The sequence below is a fragment of the Mirounga angustirostris genome, unplaced genomic scaffold (genome assembly GCF_029215605.1).
Source record: "Mirounga angustirostris isolate CCGP_5_RB_7025 unplaced genomic scaffold, mMirAng1.0.hap1 SCAF_1, whole genome shotgun sequence".
NCBI lineage: Eukaryota > Metazoa > Chordata > Mammalia > Carnivora > Phocidae > Mirounga > Mirounga angustirostris.
The window spans coordinates 2,722,276-2,746,821 of NW_026991709.1; the positions used below are offsets into that span (position 1 = coordinate 2,722,276).

General features: G+C 51.9%; 1 protein-coding gene across 5 annotated transcripts; it reads right to left on the reverse strand.

Moving 5' to 3' along the window:
* Positions 1 to 547: 547 nt before the first annotated feature.
* Positions 548 to 24,531, reverse strand: RRP1B (ribosomal RNA processing 1B). Of its 5 annotated transcripts, none has more exons than XR_010407384.1 (16): positions 24,311 to 24,531; positions 16,561 to 16,643; positions 14,954 to 15,011; positions 13,669 to 13,754; positions 13,242 to 13,303; positions 12,736 to 12,865; positions 11,813 to 11,877; positions 11,224 to 11,402; positions 9,539 to 9,630; positions 8,855 to 8,952; positions 7,870 to 7,889; positions 7,350 to 7,478; positions 6,234 to 6,898; positions 4,591 to 4,850; positions 4,200 to 4,263; positions 548 to 3,318 (listed from the first exon to the last, which is right to left on the reverse strand). XR_010407384.1 is itself a non-coding variant. In XM_045902386.3 (16 exons), exons 1-16 carry the CDS (start codon positions 24,438 to 24,440, stop codon positions 3,125 to 3,127), a joined length of 2,208 nt encoding a protein of 735 aa, XP_045758342.1. In that variant the 5' UTR covers positions 24,441 to 24,530; the 3' UTR covers positions 548 to 3,124. The 5 variants fall into 5 exon arrangements, 4 of the variants coding, with proteins under 4 accessions (XP_045758342.1, XP_064434294.1, XP_045758343.1 ...); XM_045902386.3 differs by having other exon boundaries at positions 4,591 to 4,743; positions 24,311 to 24,530; XM_064578224.1 differs by lacking the exons at positions 14,954 to 15,011; positions 24,311 to 24,531 and having other exon boundaries at positions 4,591 to 4,743.
* Between the last annotated feature and the right edge of the window lie 15 nt (positions 24,532 to 24,546).

Below are 24,546 nucleotides of genomic sequence, written 5' to 3' on the forward strand. Positions count from 1 at the left end.
GTCAGGTCAGGACGACGAACGGTGGGGACAGGTCTTACTGGTATTTGCGTTGTTATTTTAGGGGTTAAGTCACCCACCGAGGAACCGGTCTGGGATCCAGACCACAGCTGAGGAAGTTTGTTCGGGAACATGTGCACATGAAGGTAAAGAGCACCCATGGAGCCTGTCGCTGGTCCCCCAAGCAGGGCAGTAGGCGGTTGCCCGGTGGACTGCGGCCTCACCACCCTAGTGGCAGCCACGTCTCTGGGACGGAGCTGGGTGTCTCCACCTGGGACACGGGCACCTCTCTGCTCACGCTCAGACGTGAGGCCCGTGGAGCAGAAGCATCAGGCCCGGCAGCAGTGTTTCTGCGGGAACCTCTCCAGGAGCCGTGCCCAGCAGCCCCTCGCTGGCTCCAGGTAGGGGGTGTGCGGAGGATGGACAGGGGCCTGCAGAACCTTGCTGTCAGGCATGTGGGGCTGATGTCAGCACCCGCCGACTCCCTGCCTTTCCGTGGTTCCCCAGAGGTGTACTTCCACGCACACAGACAGCCCACGTCAAGTACAAATGTGAGTGCAAAGACAGGTTTTGTTTATTGGACTTGGCTTTGATGTGACAGACACACTCTGCAGACAGGAGTACAGACTGATCGTAAACACGCAGTTCTTGCCAGCAGTCAGGTAAACACACAGATCCAAAGACAGGTTCCATTTCATGTCCTTTCCAACACTAACAAGCGCTTCCGGATCTCCCTGACCCTCCTTTGTGCTTTCAGGTAAATAGGAATTAGAAAGGATTGTGTTTATAAAGTGTGATACCAAATTGTACAAAACTAACCAGACATATGGGGTCGGGCGGAAGGTGACCGTTTTACAAAATACTGTAAGATCACTAGCATTAATGTAAATGATTGCCAGTTTTGGACTTCCAAGTCCCCTTAGCAACTCTGCCTAGGAAAATAACATGCATTGAATAGAAAACTGGTACTCTAAATACATTTTCTTTGTGCAACACTTTCTTGTTGTGTGTGTGTGTAATGAGAATTAAAAAAAAGTTTTCTTCCTTCTTTTGTTGCCAAAATTTAGGCATTAAAAATAAGCCATAGTAAACCTACTAAACTTACCCACGAAATGGAGTAAGTGAGGACAGATGTAGAGGAGGAGGGATGGAGTCCGAGGTCCCTCCTGGACCCGAGTCCGGAGGTGCGGCATCAACCAGCAGGCCCATCTCCTGGACGCTCTGTGGGGCGTCTGAGGAACTGACGGGCGCCGTGTGCGCATGAAGGGAGGTCCCTGCGTTCACCCGACTGTGCCCTCGGATGCTTTGCTAAAACATCTCAACCCCGCTGGACTGCATGACCCATCTTTAAAGCTAAAATAAACTGTTAGAAAAATAATCTGGCCAAGGATAATGAGACACTTTTTTTTTTTAAACAAAAAGTTAAAAAAAAAAAAAGTTAAAAATATTTGAATATTCCAATCTAATCTCCCACGATCAGATTTGGTTTTGAGCCTTTTACCGAATGCAGCACAAAAGCCCCATGCAAACACCACAGCATCTTGGACGTAAGACTTCTCGTTACAGGGACTATCTGACAGCTCCATGTGAATGATGTCTTCTCTCGTGGACTAATTAGGACAAAACTTTATTATAGAGCAGGCAAAGGACAAGGTTCATACTTCCCTCTCAGCGGGCCTCCGCAGTGCACCGGCCACCTGACCCCGCGGCGGCCCATGTGCCGACAGAGCCCCACCCTGACGACGTGATGCAGAAACCAAAGTCAAATCAACACAGTCCCGCCAAGCCAAGGGGCCTCCCTCGTCATGCAAAGCGGTGGCCCGTCCCATTGAGGCAATGCTGGGGGCCTGCGTGGGGCGGAGGCAGGAAGGGGGAGGCAGCTTTCACTCCCAGAAGGCCCGAGGTCCCCTGAGCAGAGAGCAGGCCAGGGCAGCACTGAGCAACCCTGTGCCCAAACTACAGACCCCCGAGTTTTGTACCTCTTCTTGAGCTCTGTGATTGTTATTTCGTAAACTCAAACAGGAGCTGGGGCCCACTGGCTCTCCTTAGGTGACCACCTGATTTCTGAATCTGCCTCCCGTCCGTCACTCAGGCTCGAGGGATGGACGCAGCTTCCCCAAGCCCCGTCCCTGCTCCTCCAGCTGAAGCCTGAGTGCCTGCCACCGACATTTGCCATGAACTAAAATCAGAAGTCTATAAAAATCTTAAGTGCAAGCTTCAATACTTCAGATAAAAGGTAGCTACGGACAAATAAATATGCACAAACAATCCTTAAAGGCTGCTGATTTCTGCCTTCCAGCAGGATCTCAGGCTTTCAGACACTTGCCACACCTCTGAAGAAATGAATTTTCGTCTGAGTCGGGAAAGCTGCCTTTGGGAAGGCCAGTCACTTCGGGGGGCTCAAAGGCTTACGTAGAAGGTAAGAGGAGCAACCAGAGCACAGGACCCGGAGGAAGGAGCGCGCTCACAGTCCCGGAGGAGAGCCGAGGGGCGCTCACCGGTCAAGACACTTTGGGCTGGCCTGAGAGGTAGGAACACAGGGAAGGAAACAAGGCCCAGCGGAGGGAAGCAGCGACCCGAGCGTGGAGGCTCTTCCTCCCCCGCCCCACCTGCAGGTCCTGGAAGAAGCCACCACCGTAGTGCTGAACCGGTTACGCGCGTCTCCCCGGCACACACATCCGGGGAACGGGGGAGGAAGACCCCGCGTGCTTGGTGGAGACCGAAAGCCACCAGCAGCCAGCCCCGCACGCAGGCGCAGTGCTGAGTGCCTGAGCTCTGCCGTCCGCGGGCGAGGCCCCCGCCTCCAGGCTCCCGCGGCGCCGACAGACCAGTGCCACGTGACGGACGGTCACTGTGCTCGGCTCCCACCCTGGTGGGGGTCACGGAAGTCACCCGCAAACGCCGAGGCCCCGGAGACCTCACCCACCAACGGCGTTTGTAGCAAAACCTTCAGCCAGACGCCCACAGCCCCCGCAGAAGGGATGGAGAAGCAGCAGCTCCCGCTCAGAACCTCGTTTATACAATTTACGGGGATTTATAAAACAATAAAAAAGGCCGCACCTTTTTAAAGTTATAATTTATAGACTATCTGTACAAACACAGTCTTTAAAAGGACCCTGCTACTACCCTAGAAGAAGTCCATAGCCGTCGGCCTTCTCTTTGGCGTGGCGGTCAGCAGCGTCTTGGTCCCCAGGGGGGTGCTGGTGGGTGAGCTCGTGGGGGTCTTTAGCACTCCATGGAGGGGTCTCTGCTCAGGGTTGAAGGCCACTCGGGAGGGGCCGGTGGGACTGACCAGGATGCTCTTGTCTGTCTTCTTGAATTCTGCCCCGGATGAAAGCAAGGCCACACGTTAATGGAGTAGCACTTCCGACCTGCCCACCCAGCCAAGCAGTGTCCAGTTCACACTGCCGGCAGCCCCCACGGGAGCCGGGCCGTGCACCCCAGCAGGGCAGTGCCTGTCACGAGGCCCTGCAGAGAGCGGGCCCGGAGCTTTCGGAGGAAATGGAGTCAGCATCCTGCTTCACAGGAACAAATGAACCAATGTCCGCGGACGGCATGGGAGGGGGCACCAGGTGGGTCAGGTTCTGAAAGGAGGGCCTCGGGGGGTCATGGGCGCTCAGGGAACACGGATGAACCTGAGGCTCCAGTGGCCACGGGAAGAGCCTTTCCTTCCAGCTGATCTGCTCCTCTCACTGTCTCCAGCTCCCGAAACAAGGCCTCGAAAGCCCAGGAGCACCTACCTCAGGCCCCCCCGGATGGTCCCTCCCCTCCTGATACACACGCATGTGCACACACGCACATATTTACTTGTGAGCCCTATGAACAGTCAGGTCTTAAATGCACTGCATGCTTTGAGAGAGTTTGGTTTCCGTTTATAAAACAGAACAAGCGAACGGCACCAGTACTAAAAGCAACCAGACAAGAACATCCCTCTTTCTGCCTCCCTCTGGGCACATGGCTCCCAATGTTAGCAGAGGCAGCCATGGCTGGGGGACTGTCCGTCGTCCCCAGGCCAGGAGGGCCCCAAGTGCTCTGCGTCGGCAGGCTCGAGGAGATGGCTTTTCAACGCATCTTCTGCCAGGCAGGCTCCTTCCAGAGGCCCTGAGAAAACCCTCCGCACCCAACCCTGGCCACCCACTAACCATTCGGGGGCTGGACTTCTGACTCGGGAACACGTCAGGGCCTGTGTGCCCCACACTCACCTGCAGTCATGTTTCTGTTCAGCCCGAAGGTGACTTTCTTGGAACTGGATGGCGTCTTGTCTCGCTGCGAAGGGAGAATGACAAAAGGAGGGAGACAGCAGTGGTGGAGGCGTTCAGACTGCGCTGTCCCCGGGAAACCCTCCGTCAGGAAGGGCCCTCCCTCAGGCCATCCCAGACCACTGACAGACAAGCTCACGCTACCAGGCGGAGGCCAGAGCCCCAGCTCCACCCCCGGCCTGGGGACCCCCAGCATGGCAGACCCAGGCTCAGGAGGGCGGCAGTGGGGCCCGAGGCCCAGCACACAGTGCCCGGGTGCGTGGCTCTCAGGCAGGAATGGGCTGTGTGGCCACGGGGAGGTTGGGGGCAGTCGGATGGGGCTGAGCTCACGTACCTGCACGGCACGGGGCGCAGAGGCTGGAGTGGCGCTGCCCTTGGCTTTTCTGAAGAACAGCGGCTTTGGTAAGAAGGGGGTGTCGAACCTCACGAAGTCGTTCTCTGCCCTCAGCTGCTGCTTCTTCAAGGGGCTGAAAGCACCCCCGCCTCCCTGCGTGAGGGAGGGGCGAGAGGAGAGGTCACGCCCGCGCGCAAGGAGGGAACGTGGGGCCACAGGATGAAGCGTCTCCAGCTCGGACACCCCACGCCCAGCGCTTCCTGCACCGGACGACACACAGCTCTTGGACTCGGCAGGTGCGGACTCCAGGCACACAGGACCAAAGGTTTCCTAGCTGTTCAGCCACAAGAACCCATCTTTATCTTCCACCTTAGCTCCCCTGTTCGGGAAGACTACTGCCTTTCAAAGACCACCTGTTACAGAGTAACTCATTTTCTCATTTCTGATCAAAGACCTCACTGTCCACTGAAAAGCCTGGTACGGAAGAGCAAGCCCGAGGCCCCAGTTAGGACCTGCAGGTCGGTTACAGGCAGATCACCCTCCCTGGGTGTGTTACGACCGGCTGCCACCCCTGGCGAGGGCCCTGCTCTAGCCTGAGGTCCCTGGGGGTCTGGAGCCCAACGTGGCTGACATCACGTTGCTGGTTTCCGCCAGGTCTTGGCATTCCTAGCTTGGAAACTGCTGCCTTCCCTTAGCAGACCCCACGGTGCCGCAAGTGAGGGGCAGACCCGGGGGCCTCTCTCGAGCACCTCCGCCCCACGTCAGGGACACAGGACCCGTTCTCAGAGGAAAACCTTTCTTGACCCTGTGGCTCACTTAGCAATAGTTCCAACACCAGGGAAGATTGCCGGGACCTGAGAAATGAGACTCGGAGATTTTCCTGATATTCTAAGGCGAGAACAGGCTCCCCGGAGCCCAGTGGAGAGTTCCGTGTTTCCCCAGCTGAGACTTCTGCTGACCACAAACGGACTCACCTAACCCGTCAGAGACACCATCAGCCTGGGATCAGCACTTAGCCAAGCACACACGGGTGCCCGTTACCCAGGGCCTCGGCCCCGAGCGCCGCACACCAGTGCCTGCCCACGCGTGTGCTGGACGCGGCCAGCAAGCCTGTTGGGGAAGGGCCGGGAGTAAATACCGGCAGCCCCGTGGTCGGTTTTGTAACTGCTCCTGCCTCACGACAAGGTGGGACAGACGCACTGCAGGGCCACGGGGGGACGTGGAAAGCAGATCCAGAGCCCGGCCCCTCGTTTACACCGGCTCTAGACGTGTAAGCACAGACAGGCTTTCCGTTAAAAAAATAAGCAAGATAAGAGAACTAGCCCGAAAAGGGCCAAAGGTTGGCTGGGACTTGAAGGAACAGGGAGCAGGGTTTGACGGACATGCCCGACCGCCCATGGAAGTGGCAGCAGTGCGCTTGGCCAGGGGGACACTCCTGCCGGCTTGGCGCTGGCCCTTCTGCAGCCTCCGAGGGAGCAGCCTGTCGGGCGGGGGGTCCAGGGCGACGGTCTCGGCTGCCAGCAAGAGGCGCCCGTGTATTTCCCCGTTGGTCGAGGCTGTCACAAACCAGGCCTGCTCCTTGGTCCGGAGCTCTGGCCTGTCCCCTCGCCCCTGCCCCCGTAAATCGGGGCCGGCTGCCTTACCAGAGCCTGGACGAGCATGGCCTCGGACTCCAACACGCGGCCGCACGCTACTGACTTAGACATCTCCTTCATCCTCTTCCTCTTTTTCAAGATGGCAGCTTTCTGACTGGACGGGCTGTACAGGTCGAGGCTGCCGGGCTCCCCCTTCTTTTTCTTCAGCCTCCCGCCCGGGGGCGGGGGCCAGGCCAGTGCGGGGGTGCCGCTGCCGTTGACCGGGAGGGCTCCGAGTTTCCGCTTCCTCTTCGGGACCGGGGCCCTGCTGGCCAGGGAAGCTCGCGGAGCCGGGTCCTGAGCATGGGCGCTGCCGGGGCCACCGGGGGCCGTGTCCTCCAGAGGTGGTGGTGACGCAGACTCCTCGCTCCCGCCCTGCACCCCGGGGCTCCTCTTCCGGGGCCGCTTCCTCCTGCTGAGCGCTGCGGCGGTCTCCGCGCCACTCTGCTCCTGGGGGCCAGGGGCGGCCGCTGTCCCTGGCTCCACCGCCGGTGTCTTCGGGGCTCGGCCCGCGCCAGCCCCTGGCTCGCCACCCCCATTCTGTTCTGGGGGCATGGCTTCCGTCCCCGACCCTAAATGTTCAGGCTGGAGGTGGTTCTTCTTCTTTTTCTTCCTTTTTCTCTTCTGAACGCTGGCTTCGCTCCCCTCTTCCTCAGCAAGAAAGAACCTGTTTCCTAGAAAGACACCCAAGCCTGTGAACAAGTGTTTGGGATGGGGGTGGCCGCGGGCTTGGTTGTCGGGCGCCATGCTTGCCCTGGCCCAGCTGGGGCCAGACCCTCCGGGTGCCGGTTCCCAGAGACGGAACCGCAGTCATGTTCAGGCCCATGAGAACCACAGGTCCAGGGCGGGCATGAAGCACTGGCTCCGAGCATGCGTGTGTCTAGGGTTCTCGACACCCTCGCCCGCTGCCCCTGGAGGCGCCCCCAGGAGGAACCATGGGCTTTCCGTTCGGGGAGGCCGTGAAAATCACACACACTCAGATCTTTCCTCTTCAGCCAGCACGAGCTTAAGCTGCGGCTCTGCCCTGACCCAGGAAGCCCCGGGCCCAGCCCTCCTGCTCCCCGAGGGCTGTCTGCGCCCTCCTCCTCCTCCTCCTCCCTCGCCACGTTGAGCTTCGCGGCTCACCTTTCTCTTTCTCCAGCTCCTTTTCCTCTACAAGTTTATTTCCTTTTTTCTTATGCCTTCCTTGGTTGAGGGTTCGGTCATCTTCATCAGCAGAAACAGCCTCGGCAAAACTGAGTGGAGATACACCACCTGCCGGACAGCAGAGCCCCGTCTCGTCAGCTTCCTGAGACCACGACTCTGTCCCCACCTCACGCAGGAAGATTATCCACCCTGACTTCTGTGTCCTCATGCCTGCTCTCATGACCTCCCCAGCCCAGACCTGCTGCGGATGTGGGAACTGCATCCGTGGGGGGGCACCCTGATGGCGCAGCCCCTGGGGCTCAGCCGCGCCCGCCCCCGCTCACGTGTCACCACCACGGACAACAGCTTTTCCCCAGGGGCACAAGTGACCATGGCAGCAAAGGAGAGGGAGCCTGAAGAGATCAACTCTCTTTTTACTGTTTTTTAGTATTTGCTCTAAGTGCTTCAGTGGGGCCACATCCATGTAACATCACCCGCTGTAATCCTCGGACCTCCTCACCTTCGGAGAGATCCTGAAACCTGAAACAAAGAACAAAAGTCCCTGAAGAAAGCCCTTCCTTCTGTCTTCTGTAAACACACACACACAATGTTTAAGCTGTGCTATTTGGGCGTTAGTTCACTTTCTTTTCCTTCTAGAAGGGGAGGCTAAAGGTGGTGTGATGCAAAGGCCTGAAGTGAAGGACAAATTGCCCCCAAGGGCACGGCGATCAAGAGACTCTATCTTGGTTCATTCACACAGAACAGAAGAAACTAAAAATTCTTTCTCAAGACTGAAGCAGCTTCCATCTCTGCTTATGCCCCACTGTCCTCTCTGTTCATCCGGTAGAGAGAATGCTCCACGCAGTGCTGGTGTTAGAACAAAAAGGAAGTGCGGGAGCCGTGTGCTGGGCGGGGGGGCAGAGCTCTGGGGGCACAGACAGTGGGTCTGAGTCCAGCTCCGCCACCTGTCAGCTGGGACGTCGGGCAAGCCCTGTGCCCCGGCTGAGCTATCTGTGAGGTGGGGAAATTACAGAAGCCGTCCTACAGGGCTTTGCTTAACGTGAACTCATTCGTGTCCAGGGCTCAGGAGAGCACCTGCTCACACAGTGGCAGTCCACCTCGGCTGTTCCCTGTCGCCACCCACGAGAAGCCACGGTGCTGTTCCGTGCCGAATTACCAGTATGCCCACACTCGGGCATCACCGTGATGGGAGGTGAGGGACCCCGACCAGACCTAAGCGGCACACTTACGCCGCAATTTCGGGCTCTGCTAACACTGGCCATTACCAACTGACTTCCCTTCACACCATGAGGTGGTGGCTACAGGACTCGAGTGCAGGGGCACGTGGAGCGGACATGTGTGGGCAGGGGAGTGGCTCTTCCCTGAAACCCTTCCGCTGACGTGAGCACGCTGCATGCTACGGCTAGACGTGACGAAGGCAGGGCAGAGGTGAGCATGCGCAAACGTGGGTGAGAGTCCGCAGACTGCGCCCCCCGGTCACTTACTTTTTGATGAGTTTGGAGAGACGCTTCCTGTTGAAGGGAGGGATGTTCTTCTTGTTGGTGATTTCCAGGAGTCGGTCAGCAACAGCCTTGTAGTCGAACTGTGCGAGAAAAGCAACAAAACATGAGCCCGCAGGCAAACCACACTCTGCCTTAGAAAGTCACTTCCACTGCTCGCAGAAACCAGCAATGTGGGGCTCTGGGTGTGCTCAGCAGGACGGTAAACAGCTGAGTGCTAACACTCAGAGACCAAAAGGTTAAGTGCTATCTTTGAGAAAATCTCTTCTACTTATTCTTGGGGGACGCTATTCTTCATCTGTTCTATTTATTCTTTCTTTAAAAAAAATTGTGGTAAGACACACCACATAAAACTTGTCTGGGTGTGCTTCCTCGTAAATTTAACCTAGACGTCCAACTTGCGCTCGGTAACACAGTAACCTTTATTGCAAAAGCACGGAGCAGCCTTTGTTGTAGGGAGTGGAACCTACGGTTCAAGCCAGAGTGAAGACTGACATCTTTCAGAATTCTGTCCCGTTTAAATCTGTCTCCAGTAAGCTCATCGTGAGGGTGACATCAGCGAGCGAAGGGATTAAGGACGACTGTATCCGCGGGCCTTGGGGATAATGAGCTCTGACCCTAATTCCCACTTAGCCAGGCCACTGCACAGGCAGTCTACGTTCTACCAACCTGGAGCAGGGGCCCAGCGTCCTCCAGGCGCCCACCGCCTCTCTCCCCGTCGTCGTGGACCCCGTCCTTTCTGGAGTGGTGCTTGCCCAGCGCTATCAAAACACACCCAGAGACAGAGCTCTTCAAAGACACAGCAATGACCCCTTGCAGAGGAACCATGCTCTCTATCTCTTCAGAGAGAAAACCCTGCACACACACTCGTCATCTCCCACAGAAGTCTTGTTCAAGGAAGTCCCAGAGAAATCACACATTTGGCCTTTGAATGACGTCACAGACCAAACCTCTGCTGCCCTCGGTGCCCTCCGGCGCGCGCCGTCTCCCTGTTGACCCTGGCAGCGGGGCACAGGAGCCCCTAGGCTGGAGGCCCAGCAAGCGGGAACACAGTGCACTCAGGAGTCTGCCCCCGGCTTCAGGCAAATTTGAGGCTGTGGTAAAAACTTATACAGGTAACACACTAACTTCTCATGGGGATGCCTCATCAGACGCAAATTAATACTAATACAACTCTTAACGTTTAAAAAAGAATTCAAAGAGCACCAACTCCCACGAAGCAGCAGATAGAAATCACTGAGAAAACTCATAACTCGCCAAACCCTAGCAGCTTGTTAGTGGCGGGGCCTCCGGGCACAGCCTGGAGGAGACGGAGCAGGGCCCTGCGCAGATCCTGGGCAACACGCGAGACACACGGAGCCGGGAGAGGGTGAACAGCTCACACACAGACCTGGCGTGCGGGAGGAGCAGGGGACAGCCCCCACGACCACACGACACCTGCTCAAGGTCAGCTGGTTAATCCCGTCACCCACGCCGAATTTAAGATTAAAGTTCTCCTTTCTTTTTAAAAGATTGTTTTTCTGATTAAAAAATAATACATAATCGCTGTAGAAAATTTGAAACAACACACAAAAGTACAAAGAAAGCAGAAGTCACCCATAACTCTGCCACGCATGGCCACCGATTGACATTCTGGTATCCTTCCAGATTTTTAAGGGCACATACCAAACCAGGCTCCTTGTACATAGAGTCTTGTGTCCTGTTATTAAAAAAATGTTTAAATTTCCTCTGGCTGTTAGTTTTTGAAATCTCGGCTTTTTCATGTCTATGTAACATTTCAAGCGCCCGGGTATACCCTGACCACACTGTTTACCTAATGCTGTGCCCTGAGATGCCGTAAAGCACCCCCAGGGTCGGAGGGGTCCGCAGCTTGAAATGCGGGCTCCATAGGCGGCCCCTGCGGACTAGGACTGGCTCAGCGGCGGCAGCCACAGGGTTAAACGAGCCCCGGGGGCACCTGGAGGAGAGGAGGCAGAGCTATGGAAACAGATGCGCTTTGCAGCGTGAGCGCCCAGGACCCTCTTGCAGAAGCAAGTTCTTAGGATGTTTAAACATGAAAAACCCCAAAACAATAGAAACAAACAAAAGCCAAAGCAAGAGCAACGACAACATGAAACCCTGGGGGGATTCGTGTGACGCTGGGAGGTGGTGTGGGTACGGCAGGCGTGGGGGGGGTTCCCGGGCACAGGGCCACACGTCAGTGCACCTCGGCCTCCCTTCCCAGGGCGGGCCCACAGTGGGGCCTCCTTTGACGAACTCTTAGGTTGTATCAGTGAGACTCCAACAAATGCATTAAAAGGTGTTCAGTTGATGAAAACTTTATCTAAACAGACCGTTCAAGGGAACCGTCTCACCCGGCTTCTTTTTACGGACTGGTTTTCTCCACGCCGTCTTGTTTTCAGGCATCTCTTCTTCGGAGAACTCGCTCTCACCCCCTTGAGTTTTCTGTTCTAGGGTCTCTTCGGGTCCGAAAGGAGACTGGTCTACAATGACTTCAAGAACACCCCTCGTTATCGTCTGCACCAATGTCTGGCTGAGGGTGGAAGCATAGCAGAGAGAAGGTGATGACAACAGATGGCCACTCATTTAGCGGGTGTGGTGGGGTGCATCACGCGCGGCCCCCTCCAGCCTCCTGAGCGCCTGCCATGACCCATCGCCCGCCAGCCAGCCACAGCGGTGCAGGCCAGCAGACAGCCATGTGATGAAGGCAGCCGGAACTGTGGCTGTGGAGGGTGTGACTCCTGGAATGTCTGGGGTCAAGCCAGCGGAGCCCAGGTGTGACTCAAAGCGTCACACATCTGGCTAACGGAAATTCAGAGCTCAGCTGTTCTGGGCTTTGGACAAACCATCACAGGTATCTTGCGTTGAGCCTCCCAACAATTTCCCCACCATTACCCACAATTAAGTACCAAATGAAGCAGCAAAAACAAACATGGGACTCACTCCTTAGTCTTGGCAGCAATTTTGCAGAATGGATCAATAAACTTGAGATTCTGATCTGCCAAAAGCTGAAATTTAGAAACAGAATAGAAATGATTTTTCTGATATGTCCTAGAAAAAGGAGCCATTCGCATTTTTCACATAGGTTAGATCAGGAAAACACTTCAGTTCAATACCCAAAATGCACTCTGTGTGAACCGCCCAGGTGCTCGGAGCCAGGCTAAAGGTCATGGCCATCTTCCGGCCACCTGGGCATCAAAGTGCAATGACCAGAGAAAACCAGCCCACCAACCCATGCTGTTCTGCGTTTCCTGCTCTGCAGACAGGTTCTACACAGATGTTGTCAGAAACTGTAAGATGAACCAATTTTTAAAGATGTAGTATTTCTACTTCCTTTCAATTAAAAAAAAAGTGTTCGTTGCAGAACACCTGTAAAAAAAAAAAGTGTAAAAATAAAAAAACAAAAACTGCCTATATATAGTGCCAAATTAAGATAATCACATGCAAGCTAAAATGTCTCCTTTCCCGCACTGTGTACTTATGGGTAAAGACACACTTGAGAAAGGCATCCATGAGCAAAGCTTTATCTGCTGCTTTTCTTCCCTACTGCTTTTTAAAAAATCAACACCGTGACCACGTCCCTGTGTTATTATTGGACTACGTTAGTTGCTTTCAACTGTTTGTAAGTAAGACTTCCAAGAACACCCTTAGCGCACAATCTTTGTTCACAGGTCCCATTCGCTGCTTAGGCCAGAGTCCCAGATGGGGAAGGATTTGTCAGAAGACAGCTGGAGCCCATTATGCTGATCCTGTTGCTGAGCGCAGTGTTTCCTCCACAGCCCGGGGACCACGAGGACAGCCAGAGTCCTGGTCCAGTCAGCTGCGGTCTCACGACACCGCCGGCCCGGTGTCTCACTGCTTCTTACCTCTTTCCCTCCCACTTTGGACAGTTCATCCAGATAAATATCTATGAAGTGGAACTTGACTCCATTCGGAGACTGGCTCTCAGGATGCAGGATTTCTTTCATCAAGACATCGAGGAAGAGCTTGATTCGGCTGAAGAAAACAACACACACGTTTCTGTTAACTACAGCATGCCAACGCTTCTCTCTTCCCCGAAAGAAAATAGTCCTGTTCGTTCTCGTGCTATGCCGCATAACAAACAGCGCAAGGCTGAGCGCGGTTCACAAGGAGAAAAGCAACCCCCGGGATGGGTATAAAACACTGCACGTGGGCTCAAGTCCTTCAGGAGCCTCTACCCGGCTTTGAGTTCTTGATGCATAAGGAGGTTCTGCTTCTCACAGGAAATCAGCAGAGTGGAAGGCAGAGATCAGGCAACTCATCCCAGCTCGCTAATTCAAATGCTTGAAAAACACGCTATTGCTTTAAAAGTTTTAAAGCCGCTAAATGCTTGTCCTAATACTTTACCAACCTTTCTTCCCAGCCATGTCTCTTCAGAACTTCAAAGGACTGCCTCAGGACCAGACGGATCAGCTAGAGAGAGAAAACTTTTGTTACAAAAGGGAAAGTAAGAAATGTCCATCAGTTAGCAGAATGAAGAGACCGATGGAACTGGTACACCCGCATCTATAAAGTGAAAATACAGTCACTGTCATCACAGTGAACTTTCATCAGAAAATGTTAACTAAGGATCCCCAAACTCACCAACAGCTGAAAGAGAAAACAGAGCCTTTGAGCACACATGCAAATGCTGTCCCCTGATCACATCACCTCTCGCCACACTAAGCCTGGAGCTTGCTCTGCTTCACAAAGACTTCCCACTGTTCTGAAGAAGCTCAACATGCTGCCCTTCACAGGCTTTGGAAGCAAAAGGGGGGGGAAAGGCGCTCCGATCTTACCATACAGTATTTGCCCAAGCGCAGCCGGTCTATCCCCTTCCACTCCCGATTCATCGTTTGCCAAAAGGTTTGAATGAACAGGTGTTCTGCAGCAAACAAAAGGCTTTGAATGCTTGCTTGTCAGGTTCACGTATTAGCATAAAGCAAGAAAGTAACAAAGGGAAACAAACTAGGATTATTTTGTACCTTTTCAAGAATTTTTTTGGCAGCTAGAAAATTTGGTCAATAATTAAACTTGCTAAATATTTATTTTCCATTTCCACAAATGGCTGATGACATCTTGATGTTCAACTACAATGCTCTATGGAGTGTTTTTCTTTATCCACCGCAAAGCCTTGTTTCTATTAAAATCAAAAATTCTCTGAGCCATGTCTACAGGCCCTTTCTGCCCACCTACACCTAACAATCAATCCAGAGCCATTAATTCTGATGAACACTTGGATGATCCACGTAGAAACTCAGCTTTTTGTTTCATGTTCTGTGTCAGCTGGTTGAGCACTAACAAAATGTTCTATTTTTCTCTTCTGAGCCATGAATCTACCACTTTTCCATCCAAAAATAGCTGTCGAATTTTTCTGTTTGTTTTTACTTCTTTTTGCATAATTCTTTCTTGGTATGTGAAACCTAGAAGATACTCCACGTGTAGAATTCTGCTCATTATGAGTGGGCTGGGGCCCGGCTGAAACACAGAGCCACTGCGGTTACTAAGGCTCAGCCCTGAGGAGCGCTAAGCAGAACCAACAACCAATTCTGCTTTCTCTTCCTTCGTCAGGAATCAAAGCCTGAATGTCTCGGGAATAATGCATTCATTTTCTCCCTTTGTTCTTTTTGGTAAAGAGGGCTTACTTTCTGGTTTATTACCAGTGATGACCTCACATGGCTCCAGTTTTCAGGAGGACAGCCTGGCCGCCAGAGGTTCCAGCAAGCCCTGGCCCATGCATGCACAGCCTCTGAGAGCGTTACAGCAACCCAGAATGTGCAGACTCTGGAGAGTTTCATTTCTTAAAAAAAAAAAAAAATTTTTTTTTTAAATCTTTTGGAGAGGTCACGCAATACTGCACGAGATGCCTCTTTTATCGGCCCTCTTTTGGGGTCACGGCTTTTCCACCGGGAAGGTCTGTCGCCCGCCAGGTGCACACTGGTGGCCCCAGGTGCTTGTTCAACAAGCCCCCTGGAAAAAGGAAACCCTCGAGGAAGGAGAAACAATGGCGCTTAGTTTCCTAGGCAAGTTACCCAAGCCGATGAATGAGGAAGTTTTGAAAGTCATGAAAACATCAGGACTTACGGGCCTCTGAGTTGTTAACAACGTGGACGAGTTGGGAAATAGTGTCCGCTAGCTCCTCCTGCAAAGGCGGGGTCGGGGAGAGACAGCGGGGTTACTGCGCGGCGGCACGGGGACACGACACCTGCCGGCGTCTGGGCCTCCTGTGACGTCACTGTTTCAGTTTTACCCAATTGCAGTTCCCAATCTCAGGGGACCGCTATGCCAACATAACATGCGTCTAAGGATCACGCTGCATGTTTAGAAAAGTATCTCTAGTTTCAGTTCAAATGACCTAGGGAGGGAAACTCGCTGTCAAAAAATCTATCACTGAATGGAGAGTCTATCCTAAGCTCCCAAATTATGGCACACTGATGCAAGCAAGGGGATCCCTGGTAGTTAGACACGGGGACTGTCACTCCTCAGGGGTGCGTGGGGAACACAGTCCTGGCCTCAGCTTGCTCGCAGGCAGGCTGCAATGGGCAGGGGGGCAGGAAGCGAAGGTTAACAGCACCCATCCAGGCTCTGTCCAGGGCAAAAGGGCAACGTGAAGTCAAGTCCTGCTACAACGCAGCAAGCTCACTGATGGGGAGAATTTGGTGGTCCGGGTCTAGGAAGAGACCGCCCTGGGGAGTGTCCACAAAAGAATCCTGCTCACGAGTGACATAAGAACAGTCCTCCTCAGTATGACCTGCACTTCATCTGGGCTCACGTCTTCCTCACCCATTTTAAATGAACTCCCAGACTGGAAAATGATGCTCCTGTTCATCTGTTTTCTTCCTCCACTAAAGCTGTTGGTTGTTACTTCTGAATGTAACTTAAAAATATTTTGCCCTGCTGTCCTACTCAAAATATGTTCAGTGGAGTCAAAGCAATAAATCAAAGCCTGCTATTACATGGCTTGGGGAGAGTGGTAAAGTCGCACACTAAAATCCAGACAAGTCAAGTCTACGACGTTTTACATATTGCAGGCTTTAAGCAGCGTTCCTCAAGGCTTACCCTCCACTCGACAAAAGCGGGTCTGCTCTTTGGCATACAGTGAAGCTCTGTCAACAGTTAGAGTCACTTTCTGAAATGGTTCTGGTGGTGGGGCTCAGTGTACTTGGCAGATGGGTCCAAAAGCACATGCATATCTGTGCCAAGTCTCCACTTGACTTTAAGGCTGGGGTGTCAGGGGCAGGTCCACTGCTTGCTCTACAAAGATCTTGACCTCTGGCAAGGTGGCTGCCCAGTCCCGGCACCCACTCAACGCATGGCAGAGGTGGGCTCGGTGCCCAGTGCTCACAGGCTCTTAGACCAGTGCCGTGCCACGACTGACCACCAATAATAACAGATGAAACAGGAACTTTAAAATATGTTAAAATCTTCCACAGAACCAACCTATGAAACTGTGACAGAGACATAGGAAATCTCCATTTCATGCATATTCTTCATTATTTGAAAAGATAACCTCACTGCTTGGCCACTGTGTCCCTCTCTAGATGGACAAGAGGTAGGCAACTGAGTCCTGAGCAGTGACTTCACAATGTGTTTACGTGCACAGGAGACTGACCCAGCAGAAAACGAGCAAGCCCTTTTATCCATCTGGGCCAAAAAACCCCAGTCATATGACAAAGGGAACTGTATGTTACCTGTAGGAGGGGTTCATCCTGCACCCACATGCAATAGAAGAGCCCTTTCCATATTTTTAGAAGTTCTTCTTGACTGAAACCTCCTAGGGGACAAAACAGCACAAACATCTTAGAGTTCTCGCATTTCCCTTCTTAGCGTCCAGAACTGCCACGAGAGCAGGGACAATAATACCACAAACGTTTTCATTCTCTTACCCACAAATGTCTTTTTTTTTACGATTTTATTTATTTGTTTGAGAGCGAGCAGAGACCAAGCACAAACGGGGGGGGGGTGTGGTGTAGGGGGGTAAGAGGAGGGAGAAGCAGACTCCCCACTGAGCAGGGAGCCCGATGAGGAGCTCGATCCCAGGACCCTGAGATCGTGACCTGAGCCAAAGGCAGACGCTTAATGACTGAGCCACCCAGGTGCCCCCGCAAATGTCTTTTTTAAGCATACACTTCCTTGTGGTACAAAATAAACATGTATAGGTTATATAGTTTTACCATTTATGGGGCAGGTGGTAGTGGTGGTGTGTCCTCGTTCTCTGAGTAGTGTAAGGAAGTACATGTCATTACAACAAAAAACTAATAAGGTGGTCATTTATAAAATGAACTCCCTCTGTGTGCTTCTCTCTGCCTAAAACTAGCATCTCACTCTGCATTCCAACATTTGCATTGCTCTTACAAAACGAAATTGCAAATCTTACAAAACATGCAGGATTTGCTTAAGTCCCATACAACTGGCCCTGGGGAAACTGGGAGAGCTTTGGGATATTTAGCTTTGGGATATTTTTGCAAAGACACCCTTTTAAGGTTCCTGCCAAGAGGTCAAACTTGGCTATAGCCCTATCTCTTTCCCACCTGGTTACAGTTTTCATTAACTGGGCAGTGTTTGCCTTGTTTTAAGTGACATCACCTTGGTTAGCCTTGTTTGGACTCATTTTCAAGCCCTATACTACCTCCGACCAAGACATGAGTCACATACAGCCTTCTAGCTCCTGGGTAGATCCTCGGTATCATACAATAATTGCTGAGTGACATAAGGGATCTCAAAAATCAGGTAAGTGTACATTCTTGGAGTTTCCAAACCCCTGGAGAACAAACAGAATCCTTGAGTCTTGGCGCATGGTACCAATGGTCTGTGTTAACACTTCACTGGGAGATATTAGGAAAAATCTTTTGGAATATCAAAGAAGAACAAACTAGGTGAATGTAAAGAAGTACATACATTGGGGATCAATGTAATTTCAATACACCAAAAGATGATTAAAAAGTCGCAAACAAATCCCTCTTGACGTACTGAAGTTTAGTGCATTCACAGTGAGAGTGTATCTTTAAAGGTACATAGATACATAGATACTGACTTCCAAGTTACCAAACACCTTTCTCATATCAACAATTTTATTACAGTGCATTTTGATTCTTTGTGCTAGTTTCTCACTTAAAACCACTATACCAGAAACTAGAGTAAGGTTTATTAAAATGTATTTCCTTTAAATATTTTTTTTTTAAGATTTATTTATTTATTTGAGAGAGCGAGAATGAGAGAGAGTACATGAGAGGGGGGAGGGTTAGAGGGAGAAGCAGGCTCCTTGCTGAGCAGGGAGCCCAATGCGGGACTCGATCCAGGGACTCCAGGATCATGACCTGAGCCGAAGGCAGTTGCTTAACCAACTGAGCCACCCAGGCGCCCAAAATGTATTTCCTTTAGGGGTTGGGCAAACAACGTGGCAACTAGCTTCCCCACCCCTCCCACCTTGTTATGAATAAACCACACCTGGGGGGCCTGCCTATTGCTAGCACAACTATGGCGTGAGTGAGATTCCCCCAGAGCTGAGACAACAGCAATCAGGATCACAGGAACTTTGTCACTGTGACCTGTGCTTATATTCAATCATGAGTTAGTGGGTCAGGGCAAGGAACTCAGGATGGCTAAATCAGACGCCCACTGACGCATCTTAGCTTGCAGAGACACCGGTCATCAACAGGAAGAGCACAGCACCACCTGCTAAGTATTCTTACAAAAATCAAAACTAACCAACATCATGTCGAATCTGACTGTTAATACGAGTTTGCGGGCAAGCACGGGGGACAGCAGAATATGTCAAATGAGACCATGGGGTACAGTCTGCAAAACACCGAATGCAGGGGACTCCCTGGGGCAAGTGGCCCGGTTCCGGCAACAAGTAAACCGCAAGGGAAAGACGGACGGGAGCCAGAGACAGAGCGACCGGATGTGTGGCTGGCTCCTGCTTGGATTCTGTGCCACAGAAAAATTCACAAGGTGACGGGAGAACTCAGATCAGTTATTTCATATGAAGGAATTTTTTAAAAAGGTGTGAGAATGGTCCTCTGGTTGTGTTACAAAGAGTTCTCATGGTCTGGAGATCCAGTGAGGTGTGTGGAGGGGGGATGTCTGCGATTTGCTTCACGACGCATTAGTGGAAGGAGGAAGTGGATGGAGGGGACAAACCAGGCAGGTAGTAACAAGGGCTGAAGCGGAACAGTGAGTCCACTTTGTACATATTTGAGAGAGTCCTTAAGAAAAAGAAGGAAAAAAGGAGTGCAGGAGGTCTCTAAAGTGTTACCATGGGCTGTTTTCATTCTGTGTAGACAACTCTTCGTAACGAAACTGGAAAACCATGAACACTGGCAAACTCGAGAGCACACAGGAGTGAATGACACTGGTTCCCGTGTGAGGCCTGGTGCCGGGCAGCCCCCGCCTCTGCGGGGCAGCTGGACCGTCACCCCCTCCAGCACTGATCCTCCAGGCAGGGCTTGGGGAGGGAGGCAGGGGTCCGGGTGGGGCTCGGCCCACAGAAAGGGGAGCCAGCAAGCTGGGCTGATGCCAAATGGCCACAGGGCTGGTTCAAGGCTGGACAGATGAGCCCACCAGAGAGGCTCTTGCTCTCTCCTAGCAGACTTGAAGAGGATGCAGTCTGCACCTGCACGTGCTGGGGAGCCTGCATGAGAAGGGAAGCAATCTAGGGGAGCAGAGTTTGCTACGGAGAAACAGTTCTGGTGCTGTCAGTTGAGCTCCTCCATGAAGCTGTGCTTTGGTTTTTCCTCTTCAAACTAGTTTGGCTTGGGGGCACCTGGGTAGCTCAGTCGGTTAAGTGTCTGACTCTTGGTTTTGGGTCGGGGTCATGGGATCTGCTTGATATTCTTTCTCCCTTCCTCTCTGCTCCTCCCCCTGCTTGCTTGCTTGCGTTCGCACATGCTCTCTCTCTCAAATAAAGAAACAAAACAAACTAGTTTGGCATGGATGTTCTGTCAAGTTGTAACTGAAAAGAAGTCTTAACCAATAAAAACACATTTTTATTGCAACAACAACAATATATTAATATATTACACCAAAAGTTACACAATCAGAAGTGCCTTGTTTACTACCCCCTGAACCCCAGAGGGACCACTGTTATCTGCCTGACGTGCATCTTTCCACATCCTTCCTGTACACTGACATAATGCTTACACCTAGTACAGAAACGCAGATGCATGGCTGTGTGTGTGTAACCTAGATAGAGCATCACACGCGCTACGTATTCCATATCCCGGCCTTCTTCACTTAAAAACAGCACAATGTGTATTTATCTCCAGATAGTTCTTCTAAGGGCACCACTGTGTCAAACCAACTCCAAGTGATAATTTGATATACCAAGTATCTGTGGTTAACCCATACCCCTAATAGGCAAAGGGGCAAAGGATGTGCTAGAGAGGTTTATGTAATGGAAAACCAAGGATTTCAACAAAGTAACAGGGTGACAGTAGACCCTAGACAGTGGGCAGGAAAGGGGGCTGGACTTGAACACATATTCTGTTTCTTCCTATGTGAGGTAGCAAAGTGTTGTGGACACAAACCCATGGCTAGGCCCCAGCTCACTACTTATTGGCTGTGCTGTATTAGAAAACCATCAGCTAGCCTTTGGACCTGTTCCCTCACCTATAGAATATGTACAGTTTATGGTTAGGATCAAAATTAAAAGCATGTACTGGAAGCATTTTGTAAGAGTAAAGCACTATTCAGCCCTCCTGGTATTATGATTATCTCATGTTCTCCACCCACAGGCTACTGAAGCTCTTTTCCCTTTTAATACATGTACTTTCAACATATGTATAAAAATAATTTGTTTTCACCCAGGAATTTAGCTGGTCAAAACAACGTGCCAATTTTTTAAAAAACTTTTATTTATTAAGTAATCTCCACCCCCAATGTGGGGCTCAAACTCATGACCCCGAGACTGAGTACCATGCTCTACTGACTGAACCCCCCATTTTTGTTAAGAAATGGACTTACAGTTGACACAGTGTTACATCAGTTTCAGGTGCTTACCACAAGCATAGCTACCATGTGTCACCCACATGACATTGTTACAGTATCACCGCCTATATTCTCTGTACCTTTCATCCCATGACTTATTCATTCCATGGCCAAAGGCCTAAAATACCCATTTTGGAAACATTTAAAGTAAAACAGAGAAATGCTCATCATTTAATTTCTCTTCACTCATAGGGTAAAGTACTCACTGAAGCAGTTTCAGCCCACAACTGCTTTTTGATCTGTCTTCTTGGAGCTAACTTTCTTAAACTAATGCCACTAAGTTTCTGGCAATAACATAGGTTTAGTTATTTCACAACAAATGAGGCGCACACGAAGTGAGATGTGGGCAGAGTAAATTCCAACAAGCTGCGAAATGAGAAAACCTGACTGCTACTCTTTGCGCGAAATGAGCTCGGGAGTCATTTTAGGTCGGGGTGAGTCCACACCTGGTCAGTTAAAACATCCACAGCTCTCATTTATTCTACCTATGGGGTCCAGAGACCCCTAAAACTATTAGTATGAAGAAACATTCCCCCACTGCTGAATCTGAGACCCCATCAGTCCTAAGAAGTATGGTTCTTTTATGTGCCACCAAATGAAAGAGGGCAAATAAAATGCTCACAAAGTTGATTTTAAGATACATCCCAATTTCTGTAGATGTTAAATGTTTAAAGTTGTAAAATCAATAAAACTTGGGGGAGGGGCGGATTCTGTCTTTTGTTCACTGCTCTATTCCCAGTTCCAAGAATAGTAACAGCACACAGTAGGTGCTCTGTGTTTGCTAAAGACATGAATGAATGAACGAACAGTACAAATGAGCTCTCACGACTAAAACCAAGGACAGTGATCATTCTGTGAGTGCTCTGCATGAACAGTTATTTAGCTGCTTTAAGCACTACAAAGATTTCCAATTTGTTTTCAAAATCACAAGGCTATCAGGGCGCCTGGCTGACCCAGTCGGTGGAGCATCTGACTCTAGATCTCAGGGCTGTGAGTTTGAGACCCACTCTAGGTGCAGAGATTATTTTCTTATTTTTTATTAAGTAGGCTCCCTGCCTAGTGTGGAGCCCAACACAGGGCTTGAACTCACAACCCCAAGATCAAGACCTGAGTTGAGATCAAGAGTCAGACACTTAACTGACTGAGCCATCCAGGTGCCCCAAGGTCACTTAAAAAAAAAAAAAATCACAAAGCTATTTATGTTGCTGATGGGCAGTTCTTTGTATCAGTAAGACTAAGATTTCATATTTCCTTTACTATGCACACGACAAAACACAACAAATTGTGAGCCTGTCAATGAGACCCACACATCAGACCCAAATGTCACGTTATTCCCCAACTGGCATTTCATGTTGATGGGGCTCAGGGGCAGCATGCCCCATGGTCACTGTCTACCACGTTCATCGTACAGTTCCTCTTCTGGAGGCCCAGCGTACTCCATGCAATGTGGACATGGTGGTGAACAAGAGATATGAAATAACTCACTCTCAGTGTGATGGGTGCTGACCAGACAGGACCCTGGGGGCACTGGTGTACACCTACTGGCCTCACACCCCTGTGTCCCCTCAGATGCCGGGCCTGCTCGTCAAAGGGGTTTGAGCAACAAGCTCTGTCTGGCTGTCTCAGCCCATATGCACTGCATCTGGCCTTCTGTTCTTGTGTACAGGCAGGCCTGCATACGCCTGGATGTGCTCCCACTTCCAGCTAAGCAGACAGACGGAAGCTTACACTGTTTGGGGAAGAATGATACACTAACAGATAACGAAGCAGCAGCTAAGTGCCATGGTAGAGATACACTGGCTATTTTGGAATCCTGGAGGGGTGGTGTGAGATGGTAGGGAAGGCAGTCTGGAGGAAGCGATGTTGGACTGAATGCTGGGAGTGAACAAGAGACGCAAAGGCAGAGGAGAGAAACTGTACACCAAGAACCAGTACGAAGCAGTCATATATAGGGACTGAGGTGGGAAGGGAAAGGGAGGACACACCATTGCCTGCAGACCTGGAAATCCAAGAAGGTGGTGACGCGATGAGAACAGTTTCAGAAGATGTGCTGGGCTGGTTTGTGGAGGAGAGGTTCAAGAGAGGGGCAAACAGAGTTAAGGAGACTGGTTAGGAAGTAAGCAAGTTCAGAATCTAGATGAGATAAAGGGAACTCAGGGAGGGCAGAGTAACTCAGAAGATGAAACAGGCAGAAGCAAGAGACAACGGATGAGGGGTGGGGAGAGGGTCAGGAAGAGGAGTCCAGGACACTGCTGTGTGTCCAGCCAGATTCTGAGTGGATGGTGGCAGAAGTGAAGCAGAACGGGTTTTAGGGGGAGGAAAATGAAACACTTTTGGGCGTCTGAGGTGCCCATGGGACACGCAGGCGGAAGTGCTCTGTTCACAAGGCCTATCTGAGCTGAAAGCAGCCAGGTCTGCTCTGGAGACTTCAGGTTAGGAACCTTCAGCGGACTTGGGATCCCTGAAACCATGACAGTGAGTGAAATCTCTCAGGCAGATCCCCAGCAGAACTGAAGTTAGGAATTTGGTCTTCATTCATTTCTAGCAGACTTCCCATAAAACTGTATTTTCTTTTTCCTGGGTAGTCCTTTGTGATGTCTCCTCAAAATAACCCAAACTAAGAAAGTCAGTACCGGGGTAGATAGTATCTGTTGCTTCAAGTAGACTCTAAAGGTACTGGTATTAGCAGTAAACAAATCAAAATGTATCCAAGCACAACATAAACCCCCCACTGCATATCGTAGTTCACACCCTCAAGAGCTTACAGAACACGTTTTGGATCAGATACACGAAATCCTTCAATGGCATCCCACCGCAGTCAGGAAACTAACTATGAAGCCCAGTGTTACCTGGCCACTGCCCACTCCTCCAGCTTTAAGTCCTAACGCGTCCCTTAACTGGTCTTCCAGCCACTTCTGGGGCACGCTCCGCTCTCCGCTCCCGCCTCTGTTCACACCCGATCATCACCCCGGAGGCCCTCCCAGAACAGCCTGTGGAAAGGAGCCCCCTCTTCCCTTGATTGTCCTTTCCCTTCCTACCCTTACAAAACTCTCTTTTAGTTACCCCCCCCCCGGCCCGGTTTCCTGGCGCAACTTTGAAAGTAGGGATTCTGTCTGTCTTGTCTGCGGTAACTCGGGCCACCGAAGGTGTTGGTCCAGGCAACGCGCGGATCCAGGGAGAGCACAGCAGAAACGCTCGGGCCTGGTGCGGCGACTCGAGGGCCGGGCAGACTGGCCCACTCCCAGCCTCCCCGCTCCCTGTGGCCTTGGGCGCACGAGCCAGCCCCTGCGGGCTGCGGCCCCTCGACCGTCGCGGCGGGCTGGACCCGGCGGGCTGCGGTTCCCGCGGGCGGACGCACACAGGCGCGAGGCAGCCGCGCCCGCGGCTCCCCCCGGCTCCCCCGGCTCCCCCCGGCCGGGCCGCCATGTGCGCGGATGACCGCCGGGCGCCCACCTGTCTCCCTCTGCGTCTTCACGCTGAGGTACTGGCGCAGCTTCTTCACCGCCCGGTCCCGGATGCCCTTCTCGTGGGACGCCAGCCGCTGGGCGAACCGGAGCTCGGCCGGCTGCATGGCGGGGGCCATCGCGCCCGCTGGACCATCCCCGGCCGCAACCAGCCGCCCGCAACCTCCCGCCGCCGCCGCCGCCGCCGCCGAGCAGCCCGGGACCGCGACTGCGCAGAAGGCGGCT